General features: G+C 32.6%; 2 protein-coding genes across 2 annotated transcripts in view; both read right to left on the bottom strand.

Moving 5' to 3' along the window:
* Positions 1-8,324, bottom strand: part of LOC111057281 — a 45,226-nt gene extending 36,902 nt beyond the window's left edge. The window contains exon 1 of the mRNA XM_039432805.1: positions 8,067-8,324. The gene's annotated coding sequence lies outside the window, so the exon portion shown is untranslated. The remainder of the gene's footprint in view (positions 1-8,066) is intronic.
* A 1,271-nt stretch (positions 8,325-9,595) lies between these two features.
* LOC111056990 overlaps positions 9,596-14,802 on the bottom strand; it is a 38,913-nt gene continuing 33,706 nt past the window's right edge. Inside the window, 1 exon segment of the mRNA XM_039431938.1 lies at positions 9,596-13,350. Coding sequence (XP_039287872.1) covers positions 12,131-13,350 — 1,220 coding nt within the window. The 3' untranslated portion in view covers positions 9,596-12,130.

Genomic DNA, 14,802 nt, shown 5'->3' on the forward strand with positions numbered 1-14,802 from the left:
TGTCCAATGCAAAAATTCTGTCAGACAAGCCATTAACATGTTACTGACATTTAAAATTAAAAAGAAAAAATAATATTTGATCATGAAAAATTCTGAAAAAATCATGAACGTTGTTGTTCATATTATCGACCTTGTCCTAGGATTTCAAATGATTTCATCCGAAATTTGAAAAGTTATATCACTTTTTCAAATTAGATCACAGTTTATGAGGAAAATTATCTCTACTTTGTAGTAGATGAATGAAAATTAAATCATTTCAAAGTCATTTCACCTACTATTATTTTATCTTACAACAATTAAAAATAATATAAATTATTGCACAAATAATGCAATAATTATGTGCTTTAACTGCATATGTATAGTCATCAATAGGTCTCTACAATAATACTTCCAAATAAGCCTTTATTTTCATGTTTGGTGTGTGACTGTCCTTAATAACTCACTACCGTTTTAGAAATTGAGTTTTACAGTCAAAGAAATATACATATACAGGGTGATTCATAATTATGGTAAAATAATTTAATACGTGATAGTAGAGGTAAAAATAAGAGAAAAGTACAAATAAACATATATCCATAAACGCTTCATTAGCAAGCTATACAGGCTGGAAGATTTCGCCCGGAATTCAGTTCCTCTGGTGAAATACACCGATGCTGAATTGTTTGGCGACCAGTTTTTGAGAAACTTATGCTGGATTCATATGGAAAAATATCTGAAAAATTGAATAAAACTAGTCTGGAAGCTGTAGTGTGAGTAGTTTTTGAGAAAAAAGTTGAAATATGCAAAAAATCTAAGTAGAAAAACACAGACTTCTACGTTTGATGCCCAATAGCTTTCTTTAATGACCGGTAAACAAATAATTCCTTGCAATAAAAATTGTAGAGAATTTAATTCTGAAAAGAATGATGTAAGCTGTGTAAACTAAATTCAAATAGAAGTTGGATAAAATGTATTCTTATGTAGTACATTACACCACAAAAATTTGCTGTTTTATGAGAAGAGAACTAATACACATAGTTTGTAGCTGATTGCAAATGAAACATGTTTTAAATAAGAAATATTTAAATAAAATTATCAGCTGAAAATTATTTTCAGAAATATTTTAGCTCACTGTTGAACAAAAAAAAAAGAAACTGTAAGTTAGGCCTACTGTAACCGCTCTGTATTTTTTGTTTAATCTATTAACCAGTTAATTGTAACCATTCCACTTTGCTTTTGTGTTGAGTGTTTACTTTTTAAAAAATGGCAGGTAATCTTAGACATTATTCATACTCCGAATTAGCTGACATGCATTTAATGTATGGAATGGGACACTACTGTAATAGTACTGAAGCAAGACGTTTGTATCAAGAGAACTTTCCTAACCGAGTATGTCCAAGTTCAAGGTTTTTTGCCACTATTCATCAAAGTCTGTCTGAAACAGATTCTTTGATATCCAAAGAGCACATTTATGCAGGCAGACCCCGATCTACTATGACTGTTGAGTTAGAAGAACAAGTTCTTAATGAAATTTATGAACATCCAGAGAAGAGCACAAGAGGATTGTCAGTGCATTTTAATATGAATCATTTGGAGGATACTAAAATAGCAACAATTACATCCATACCACCTCCAGAAAGTTCATACTCTATTTCCACGAGACTGTATTCCCCGTGCTGGTATTTGCCGATGGTTTTTAGTAAAACTTGTTTACCCAAACTTTTTAACAACTGCTTTATTTACCGAGGCACACTTTACAAGAACAGCTATCGTTAACGTCCACAACCAACATATTTGGGCAGCTGAGAATCCTCATGCCATCAATCTTAATCTTCCACAACATCAGTTTTCAGTAAACATTTGGGCAGGAATCATGGGAGATCATCTACTTCTGTTTGAGCTTCCTCCCAGGCTTAATGGCATGATCTACTAGTCTTTTGGTATAAGTTTAATGTCATTTAGATATGCTACTTTCATATAAAAAAAAACTTTCATAAAAAACCGAATATTTTATTTGCAATCAGCTACAACTTATGAGTTATTAGTTCTCTCCTCATAAAACAGCAAATTTTTGTGGTGTAATGTACTACATGAGAATACATTTTATTCAAATTTAGTTTACATAGCTTACATAATTCTTTTCAAAATTAAATTCTCTACAATTTTTATTGCAGGAATTATTTGTTACTGGTCATTAAAGAAAGCTATTGGGCATCAAACGTAGAAGTCTGTGTTTTTCTACTTAGATTTTTTGCATATTTCAACTTTTTTCTCAAAAACTACTCACACTACCGCTTCCAGACTAGTTTTATTCAATTTTTCAGATATTTTTCCATATGAATCCAGCATAAGTTTCTCAAAAACTGGTCGCCAAACAATTCAGCATCGGTGTATTTCACCAGAGGAACTGAATTCCGGGCGAAATCTTTCAGCCTGTATAGCTTGCTAATGAAGCGTTTATGGATATATGTTTATATGAACTTTTTTTCTTATTTTTACCTCTACTATCACGTATTAAATTATTTTACCATAAGTATGAATCACCCTGTATATAATATTTTCTATAAAAAATACTATATGAGAGCTCACTCTGTTCGGTACCAGACATCACAATCTTGATTAATACACACTACTGCTTCAAATAATAAGTTAGCAATCAAAATAAATATTTCCAAGTCATGATATTATATATAGACAACAGCTTCAAATCATGTTTAAAATTGATATTGATATTTCAAATTAAATAGGTGGTCTACAGGATTCATTGCCATTATAGTTGTTTGTTGTTTGCCTGAATAGGGTACGGTACTAAAATGAATTAATATGAAATAATATAATTTATCCTTTTTGGGAATATCCTATTGTCTGGCTATTTTGTCTAATACCATTCTGTTTGGTTTCAGATTTTTTAAATATTGTGGAGTAGCGTACTGATTGACAAACTACAATATTAGTGGAATATAGAAACTCAAATTTGGCAATAGGTTATTCTGATTTTTTCATTTTCCCCAGATTTTTGTTGGTAAATTTTTCAAGGCTACCCTTCTTTCTCGAACTCAATCAAACGATCAGCTAAACACTCAACAAACCGCTCATTTTCAAAATATTTATTCGCAGAACTACCTCCATCACCACTGAATTCATCCTCAGATACTTCCGACAGATCATAAGCGTCTGATTCATATGCCAAAACGATAGGCAACAAGTCAACCATTGCATACAATGAAAATATTCACATGTCCCTCAAATATTTTTCCAACTCATCCCTGTGTAAACGTTTCCTAATTCTTAATTTTCCTAAATTCAGATTGAGCTCCAATAAATATTCAGTAAGGAGTTTGTTGTATCTTATTTGTAATACTTCTTGTCTAACACTCCCTGTGAATAAATATGTTAGATCTTCAGCAAGTGTATTGTAGCAGGTATTTTTAAAATCAATCAGTCTAACATCCTCCACCATTACACCATCCTTGGAATACTTGAACAGAATATTGTTGATCCGATAATCATCGTGATTAAGAACATTAAAATTAGATTTGTCAATCATTGCTACATATAACAACAAATCCCATGCTCGCTCTTTGTAATCTAATAACTTTGAACTGGATCTCTGCAGTTGAGACCATTTTAACGACCCAGTAGCAGTTCCGAAAAAAAATTTCAACTGTCTCAGGTCCAATTCGTCGAATTCTCATAGGGAGAAGGACATTCTCAACGAGAAGGACATTCTCTCATTTAATCTCAAATCTGTGAAACTCTCAATCAGTTCCGGGGTCTCTTAATGGCACTTAACAGAAACCGCATGAAATTTAGCAAATGCTTTCATGGCGGCTACACTCTCCTCGAACGATAACTGACTCATCCTGTCGGTCATTTTAAATCCTAGAGCACACAAATCCTCAAAAATAAGGACATTCGGAGAAGGAGACTTATGAAGAAATGATGTGAATACCACCAAAAACACTAACTAATTTGCTGGGGACAATCAATTCATAGAACATTTCCTCTCGTTGAATCATTCATCCTGTCTGCATTATAAACTCACTCATTTCTCCTGTTTTCGGTAGTTTCAAAATAAATGATAACATTTTACTGTCTCCAGTAGATTTTTTATCAATTTTGTAGAGAACTGTGGTTCGTAGGATATCGCAAACATAGTTGGTACCCTTGGGTATGGCTGGTGCCACCTCGAACGATTCCACATAAACCTTTTTGTTCTTGAATTTGTCAGATATTGTTCTCTCTAAAACTCCATTTGTTAGCCAGGATGTTGCAAGGGTTTGATTTCCAGTCATGATCTGGAACAATGTATATTATTTGTGGAATAAATTGTGGAGAATATTAAAATTCAAGTTGACTCATGCTATTATATACCTATAAAGGTTCCAACGGTAGAATAAGTATAGTAAGAAAGTTAGAGTTTCTTTTAACGTTTTCAAATTTTCAATAATTATTAATGCAGCATTTTTCAGTTATTAGATATGATTCAGTGAAGTACCTTTTCTTATTTAATTTGGTTTTCAACTTTCCTAAATTCTAAATCCTAGTTTTTGAATATTTTGGACTCAAAATTGGACAAAAATCGTGAAGAGTAAACATAACCTATTTTTGGACGATTTCTAACTAAATTTGGGAAAGGAACAGTTTTGGGCTTTAAGCCTGTTGTTCCTTTCCCATTCATTCATAGTTGAGAATGATATTGTAACCTATGTATATATATATATATATATATATATATATATATATATATATATATATATATATATATATATATGGTATTGATATAGCAATATCAAACCGAAGGCTTTATCATATTATCAATATCATATTTGCGGTTTTATCTATATTCAATTATTACTCTTCAAAATTATTCTCCAGACAATATTATAATCGGAATATGTAACAGTAATCAAGATTCAATATTATTATATAGGACTATAGCCTATACCGTTACTGTGAGACTGCTCTTCACTATGATCATTGTCATAAATAATCTTCGCATAGAATTATATTTAATAAATACCGGTACTGAAAGATGCAAGAAATTAATCTTATCTGCTTTAGGCTATGTTATATTGAGAAATAATATATTGGTTTTTCACTTGAGTGGGAAATTATTATTCTTCAGAGTAATTATCATTTTCAGAAGATTGAATATTATTGTCATAAGACTGAATCCTACTCAAAACATCAAATACAGTACGGTACGTTTTACTTTGATAGTAAGTGCTTATGAGCACAGTATTTAATCAACAGTCGTCACATTTATTTATTTTCTACTCATACAACAAATAAAAATTTTTGACTAGGCTATTCTTAATCTATAGATGTATTGAACATCCGTTATTGCAATGATAATCATGTGCAGCAGTAGGAGAGATTAATGAGTTATTGATATTACACAAGGAGTTTCATAAACGGTCTCGAAGGCGGATGAGGAGTAATCCCAACGGCGGAGAGAGCGGAAGAGCCTAGGGAGAAAACCCAAATAAAATCCAGGGTGGGCAATGCTCTGTAAACTGTGGTGAAAGTAGTTTGCCTAGGAGAAGAAAACTCTACACAAATTGACTGGCCCTCCAGGTTGGGGGTTGAATCGTTAGGCCAGCTCCCTGACATTCACAAAAATTTTACTTGCTAAAAATCCCAATAACAAGCCTCGGAATACGGACTGGAATCAACGGAAACAAAAACATAGGACACGGAAACGATTGATGAATATTGGATGTTGGAACATACAGGGACTGAACACCAAACAGGAGCAGGTGTTCAAAGAACTCCTCCGGTACAAAATGGATATCGCAGTACTGAGTGAAACTAAGAAGAAGGGCCAAGGAAATAGCTTCAAAGATGGTTACATATACTTTTGGAGTGGAGTGGATAAATCAGCTAGGGCTAAGGCTGGTGTAGCCATGACAGTAAGAAAGAACATGGAGAAAAATATAACAGACTGGAATCCTGTAGATGAAAGAATTATTACGGTTGACATGATAATACGGGGAAGAGAGGTGAAGATATTTGGTATTTATGCACCCACGGATGACTCTGATGCAAACACAAAGGAAGACAGGAAAAATTATAATAGAATTAAATTCACAGTGAAAAAGGAAATAATAAAAGCGAAAAACCAAACTTGGGATGAAAAATGTGCAGAAATAAGCTCAATGATTGGAGGATCTAGGTCTAGGGAAGCTTGGGCCACTATAAACAATCTAAAAAAAATTTGAATGAAAAAAGAAAAATTAATCCTATAAGAATAGAACAATGGAAGGAGCATTATAATAATCTTTTGACAGAGCACCGTACTGAATATCTAGAGACAAGAGTAGATGTGGAGGAAATAGTAATAAGAGAAGCAGAGCCAATTAAGTTGGAAGAAATAAAAACAGCACTGCTTAAAATGAAGAATAATAAAGCCCCAGGACCAGGTGATTTGCCTATCGAGCTAATTAAAAACGCCACCATGAGAATGCTGGAACTGCTGGGTGAAATTTTTAACAGGTGTTTGAAAGGAGATCAGATTCCTAAAGACTGGAAGATATCATATATACATTCCATTTACAAAAAGGGAAATCGAAGGGATTGTAATAATTATCGAGGTATTAGTGTAACATCATCCATTGGAAAGCTTCATGAAAGAGTTTTAAAAAATAGAATAGAACAGGAAATAATAGAAAGAGAGGAGCAAAGTGGATTCAGACCAGGCCGTTCCTGTGTGGACAATCTATTCACCCTGAGACATCTAATAGAAAAGCGACTAGCAAGAGGTATGGAATTGCATGCTACTTTTATAGATCTGTGTAAAGCATTTGATTCAGTTCCATTACAGAAGCCTTTTCTCAAACCAAAGGGGTCAAACAGGGTTCCTGCCTCTCTCCAACCCTATTCAAAATTTATATGTGTACTGCTCTAAAGAAATGGACAAAAAAATGCAGCCCAATGGGAATTGAGCTGGAGGATTCCAAGGTACATACATTCCTCTTCGCGGATGATCAGGTAGTTTTAGCAGAAGATCATCAGGACATGACCTATATGATAATAAAATTGATAGAAGAATACAAAAAATGGGGCTTGGAGGTTAACACAGAAAAGACACAATATATGCAGTTCGGAGGCACAGGACAGGATATTGAAACTGAAAATGGATTGATTAGAAATGTTAAGGAGTACAAGTACCTCGGCGTTGTTATTAGTGATGATGGAAGGGATAGAGTAGATATCATGGGGAAGATAAGGAAGGGAAAAAATATGATAAGAGCACTACATCCAATCCTATGGAATAAAAACATAACCAAAAATACAAAAAAAAATATATACCAGGCAATGATTGAGCCAGTCATGACGTATGGGTCGGAAGTGTGGTGTGTGGACAAAATAACTTCTCAAAAACTTCTTTCAGCGGAAATGATGTACTGGAGGAGGAGTTTTGGATTGACGTTGCTGGATCGAATCAGGAATGATATAATAAGAGAGAGAATGAGCGCAAAAAACACGATAATGGATGTCATTGGAGAAAAACAATTGAAATGGTATGGACACCTGCGCAGAATGAATGAAGGAAGACTTCCTTTGCAAGTATGGAATTGGGTACCAGCGAACAGAATAGGCGTGGAAGACCGCGAAAGAAATGGGTATCCAATGTCCACATTCAAATGGAGAGTAGAGGTCTCTTTGAAGGAGACTGGATAAATAAGGAAAGATAACGATTGGGGTGCGAGAAGCGACACAACTGAAGTTGCAAAAACTCGCTATATATATATAGTTTCATAAACATGATCTCTTCCTCTCGAAAAATATAATATAATTAATACAGGTACCGTATGTTTATAGATTTTCATTAATAATTATTGTATTTTTGCTGAAACTCTGCAATTCTATGCTCGGTCGGTTACTCATTACTTCTGAGATAATTTAAGATCAATTACACATCAATGTAGCCTACCTATGACATCATGTGAATAGAATTCCATTCTCTTGTTCAAAAAACGAGAAGATACTGCAAGGAATAAATGTAGGATTTTTCTATTAAATGATTATTCATTATCAGTGGATGAAAATTAAAATTATAAATCATTACAAATATCACTTACCTTGACACTATTATTCTAAGCTCATTCGGAAGAAATATCCATCCAGTTTCCAATTCACTTGTATAGAAGTTATATAGGCAGGCCTAATAATTGAATAAATATTCATAATCGTTCCTAACAGTACAATAATATTTATCAGAACAGATTTTAAAGATTATTAGGTCATGTCATTCTCTGTATTTCAATACACACTCCTCAGCTACGGTACTATGAATTGTGTAGACTGACAATATTAAGAATATTATGTACCTATATATTCATCTTTAAATTATTATTGAAACAAATATCCCAATAATAAGCGAGTCAACTATCTTGGATTATGTATAGCCTACATGGAACACAGTGAAGCATCAAACTGAGCCCAGAGTCTTCTCTGATCTTTGTCAGAGATGCTTACAGAGCACCTGAGACTTATTCTATTTGTAACAAATAAATAAGTACAGTCATATTTAATGAGAGCAAAGCTCCATTCAGAACTGATAACAGGCTTTAACGAAGTAAGTCTATTCTTATAATAGTCGGCCTACTCATTTTTATTCAAATTTTAAAATGTCAGAAGAAAATTCCAATACTAAACATACAAAACTCTAGAAGAGTTCATAGTGTCTCTATGAATCAATAAAGAAAATTATCACTATCATCATTGAAGGTATCCATCAATTTACAATATTTCAACTATTGAGATTCAATCATTGAATTTATATACTATACTCTTCCTATGAATGAACTCTATGCTATGAATCTATGAACTATTCCAGAGTTTTCTATAATGTGTATTTGGCTGAAATCAATTGGTAAAATCATAGTCAATCAATTATTAGTGGTGGTTAGTAAAATCAGTATTGATAATAAAATAGAGTCAAATTCATGATAAAAGTTGATAGAATTAGTTAATACAAGATCATTATTCATACTGATTGGGGCAACTAAAGATAAATTGAATTGTATTTCAATTATTATTATAATCACAAGTATTGTCTCTTTTTAGTGAGATTCAAGTTATAGAATCAGCATGTCCGAATGACATCAGCTTGTATCTGTCATAAGACGAAACAGATAATATCATCCTTTTCTAGCTTTGCACCTTTGCCAAATTAATATTCTGTAGACTACCACTATCCACTATAAAGATATGAGCTACAATACCAGAATATCGAACTCAATAATCGAAAATTCATCATATGATATCATATAAAGAGACAATATCGTATTTTCATTTGGAGTAGAACTGATCTTTTATTGAGAAGGATCAACAATTGAGATTATTTCAGATATACTGATATGACACGAATCATAGTCATCTACTACAGAAGATGATAAAAAACAAAAATTTGCAACATGCATGCAGTTCTGTCATTCCCACTGACTTCCAAGTTATAACTATAATTATAAGTTGATACTCATTAATTATTATATGAATTATTATATATTAATATAATTAAATATGAATTATTCAAAGAAGAATAGTCAAGTCAACAATACAATCATTCCCGATGGGAGAATAATGTAGGCATAATTAATCAAAACACTTGAGAATAATGTATTTTTATTGGTAGAATCGAATTCAATATTACAAAATGATGTTTATATTATACACAGAATTGTATCACGATATAGCTTCCACATAACTGCTTACTTAATTCACATAATTGTGCTGCAATTAAGGTGATTTGAAATATTTATTTCCATTGTTTTACTTTTCATTTTATTATTATGTTACCGTATATTTATTATAATGTTATGATGCATTCCAAATTACAAGTACATTTTTTCATTAGGCTATTCGTATGAAATCAATATGTATTATCAATTTATTCAATGGTTTATCAAATGTAGACCTTCAATAAACATTGTAATTAGTGCAGCAGTGATAGGATATAGTGCAATTATATTTATTATTATTTCCCAAGTCGAAGTTTCATTTATGCTATTTTATCAATAACCTATTAACGATAATAAATTTCTTCAACACCGCCGTGTCATAATATTTGTCTGCATGATGATTAATTACTCAATTTTATTGAAAAAGTTCCAGAAATAATTTTTATTATACTCATTACTCATTCGAACAATAATTCAAATTGATTCATCACTCATGCTCAAAAAATCAAGTTGATGATGCATTACAGTGAATATACTTTTACTGATAGTGAATTCCCTATATTTTTATTGATGAGATGATACGGTATTCTCCATGACATACATTAATAGAGCTCCAATACAGGTTGCTATGATTTTATTCATACCATTAATATATCCAATACTTACTCTCCACATATATCATAGATAACCTTATAAAGTGAATAATGAATTCTATTTTTAAAGAACTTTTACAGTTTCATATTTTTATGATACTTATGCATTTTAATATCACTGATTATTGATTGACACAATCCTTCATATAAGATCTTTATATACAATCTTTTAACTCTTTTATTATATAAGAGTCTTGCCTTATGTATAAAATGAATACTGGTATTTTTTTAAATAACTTGTACACACATGATCTAGTCATAATTGTAAAGAGTCACATATCCTATTGTCATACTAATCATAGGCCTGCTATTACTAATTGTGGAACAATACTGCACTTTATAATATGGCATATCAAATCAATAGGGGAGTCTATAATAGAATTATTGTCACTTTCAATCAGAGTCTGAAAACTATTACAAATATCTTTTTTTTCGTTTATGAGAGTTGGATCTTTATATTTCATGTGAAGGCATACCATACCATTGTCGCATATAAAATTATATAATATGGGTCTTCAAATTGTTGAATTTGTATTGATCGATTATTGCAAAATGTAATATCATACAATAGTCACTGTTAAATATAACAAAGGTGATATGATAATATCATTTTAAGAATAGGTACTCTCAAATTAGAAGATTAGAAGTTTCAAGTATCTATAGAAAGTTGAAAACATAAACTCCTTCAATCTTCGACAGAATGGAGCTTGTACAAAATTTAGGTGTAATAAAATGAATTGATAAATCAATGGTGTCCACAGTAGCAGGGGAAAGACGTAGACTACGTCATTGATATTTTCTATGGGAGGAGGTTCAGAAACCCTCATATAACCCATATTTCTTATGGAGGGGTTCGGTCAGCAGTGTTTAAAATAACTACTGACAACCAGTCTGCGGAAGTTTCTTATTTTATCGGAGAGATACTGAACTTGGATGCTCAGAGGGGTATGTTATCGGGCTAAGGGGGAGGTCAGTGTCACCCCTTAATAAATTGGACGTATTCGATACTTCCTGTTAGAACAATAAAATATTATTCATGAAACAAAGATAGTACCTATCTAGAATATTGCATTATATTATATATTTTATCTGGTTAACCCCAAAAATTAAAAAAAAAGAGATTTCCGTTTTCAACGAATACATGAGCTCTTGAGGCTGGCATACACATTTATTAGACACTCACTTCCACTTGCACCATATTGAATGAGATTTTTCATATTAGATAATCATACTCAGCATAACATAGCAACAAGAACAATACAAAGCTACCAATCTGATTATTTTTCCACTTTTCAAGATAGAAAAATACACAATAATTCATATATTTTTATATTTTAGACCTATCACTGAACTTGAGCTTGATGCAAGCCATAAATAAAAAGTTCTTCATTGGCTTGCATTTTGTATGGACACTACTCTAATAGAGCCAGAGACAAACAAGAAATGAGAAATAATGTTATTTCTTGAATTCACTTGAGAAAAACATAGTTGTTCGAGATAATTCTTACACACAACACATAAATGAGTGATCAAATTTATAATATAGAACATTGATATATTGATAAAATTCAACTTATATATCATATATGAACTCACCTTACAGTATTCTTAACTTCACAATACTAAGAATTAATAAAATCAGTGATTAAATTTAAAACTTATTATAATACAGGTATCAATCAATATATCTTATACATTGATACAATTCAACTCAATATATCTTACAAACTTACCTTACTGTAACTCACTTACTTACAGTAACCTCAACTTCACAATACTATGAATTGATAAAATTAATTTTTTTTAGCATCATGGCCATCCATGTTTGTCAAACTCATTCAAACGACTAGCAAGATTCTTGACAAAGCACTCGTTCTCAAAATACTTGCCCACAATCCCTGCGATACCCTCATCCTTCTTGAAATCCTCCTCATTCATCTCAGAAATCTCGAAAGCTGCTTCAGCCTGACACAAAATAATCGGCAACAAAGAAATCATCACATACAACGCGAAAAATCTTATCTTATCCATGTAGGTTTTCAATTCATCTATGCCCAAACTTTTCTCCACCCCACATTTCCTGAGACATTTGTTCAGTTCCTCCAAGTAGACCTTTAGGAGATCATCGTATCTGGTTGCTATAATTTCAGGACGCACACTTCCATAGAAAAAGTAGGTTAAATCCACGGCGGGAGTGTTGTATTTGCAAATTTGTAGGTCGATTAATTTGACATCAATGGGTTTATTTTTGTCATCGTATTTGAACAACATGTTGGTAACCCAGAAGTCTCCGTGGTTCAACACATTGAAATTGTCTTCATCGACTTTCAAAGACTCAAGCAACATATCCCAGGCCTTACTTTTATAAGCTCGAAACTTCTCACTAAACCGTTCTAACTCAGGCCACTTGAGGAACCCATCAGCGGAGTTGGGGAAAAACATTTCGATCCATTCAGGGCTACTCTCGCGGAACGTCTCGTTGATGAGGATATCTGTGAAACTTTCAATCAAATCGGGTTCTTCTTGATGGGTTTTCACGGACGCAGCGTGGAACTTGGCTAATGCTTTCAATGCTACGCAGCTCTGATCAAAAGATAACAACGCTTTCCGGTCGGCCATTTTAAATCCCAGAGAGTTAAGGTCGTCAAAAATCAGCACGTTGGGTACGGGTGCATCGTAACAACGAGCCGTGAACACGTTTTCGCCGTAAGCGTTCACAAATTTCGGGATAACCACGCTGTAAACAATCTCCTCACGTTCGATAACTCCCATTCTCATGATCATGTCGCTCATGCCTCCTGTCTTGGGGATTTTCATGATGAATGAAGCCGACTCCTTACTACTGTTGACATTGTAGTCGACTTTTGTTCTGAGGATGTCGCACACGTAGTTGTTGCCCTTGGGGATTGCGCTGGTCACCTCGAAGCCGGTCACCTGCACAGGTTTGCCGGACAGTTTGGAAGAGGTGATCTCCTGTAGGAAGTCCTTGGTCAGCCAAGCGGGAGCGAGCGGTTTGTCTGTCATTGTGGCTGCTCAAAACAAAGTTCAAATAAATAAGTCAAGTTATTGTTTGGTTATCAATAAAATAATATCAAAACAAATCTCTATTCGTCAAACAAAATATAATTCAATTCAATTCCAATTTATTCACAACACACAAAAATACAATGAGTGGATGCAATATACAACAAAACAATAACGGTAACAATAACAATGATATTAACACATTAAAAGACAATATTGCTAAAATGATGTGTGCTGGAAGAAACCCTAGTGGAAAAGATCCATAGAGATCAATAGAAAAACTCTATTGATACCAATAGATGCTCATGGATATCAATACATGTTCATGGAAATCAATAGAAGGTTATGGATATCAATACACATCACGATGAATACAGTCAATGAACTTGTACTGTACGTTCAGTGATATCAATAGGTGGTCATGGATATCAATAGAAATAATGGTAAATACAGTCAATGAATATCTATTGGTATCACACTGAACGTTTAGTGATATCAATGAACTTATATGGATATCAATGGAGTAAATACAAACAAATAGACTTCATGGTAAATACAGTCAATGAGCATCTATTGATTATATTAAATCCTCATTGATATCAATAAGGTCAGGTTTCAGAGCTCACAGGATGATATTACCCATTACAACACACAATGTAAAAATCACGTTTTTTTCACGTGAATAAAAAGTGAAAATCAAAATTTTTTTCAACTCTCAATTTAGGCTTTCTGACCAACAGTTTGAATGTAAAATCGAATTTCAACCCCTTTCTATCTCTTAAAAAAATCGTCTACAACACACTGTTTATCAAGATAAAAAATGTTTCACGCCAATAAATTTGATGGAAAATTCTTTTAGTTTCCAAAAACGTCACACTTCAGGCTTCTGTTAATTAATTAAGGTGCAGAATTGAAAGAATTTTCGTCTCCTGCGAAAATCGTCTACAACGCAGCGTTAATGATAACGCTTTGCTTTGATTAATAATACGTTTACTTTTTACTGTATTTTCAAATGCAGTTGAAAACTTTGAATAATTTTGGCAGATTTTCAATTCCCCAGAAACAATGTATTTTTTTTTTGTCCTATGAGAAAATACTGTCAGACATTTAAAATTTGAAAGAAATAGTATTTGATCATAAAATATTCTTTAAAAAATCATGATCGTTCCTGTTCATATAATCAACCTTGTCCTAGAATTTCAAATGATTCTATCCGAAATTGAAAAAGTTATATCACTTTTTCAAATTAGATCACAGTTCATGAGGAAAATCATGCAGTATCTGAATCATACTCACAGAGATTTTTAAATGATTTTTGGTTTTCAATTCAAATAATAACAACAACCTACTATTTTATTGATTCCAACATTATTTCAGTGTCAAGCACAAATGTCCCCCCATGAAAAATCATCAATCTCCACCTGAAATATCAGAATAATGTTTCAATAGCAATAACT

The sequence above is a fragment of the Nilaparvata lugens genome, chromosome 7 (assembly GCF_014356525.2).
Source record: "Nilaparvata lugens isolate BPH chromosome 7, ASM1435652v1, whole genome shotgun sequence".
Lineage (NCBI taxonomy): Eukaryota > Metazoa > Arthropoda > Insecta > Hemiptera > Delphacidae > Nilaparvata > Nilaparvata lugens.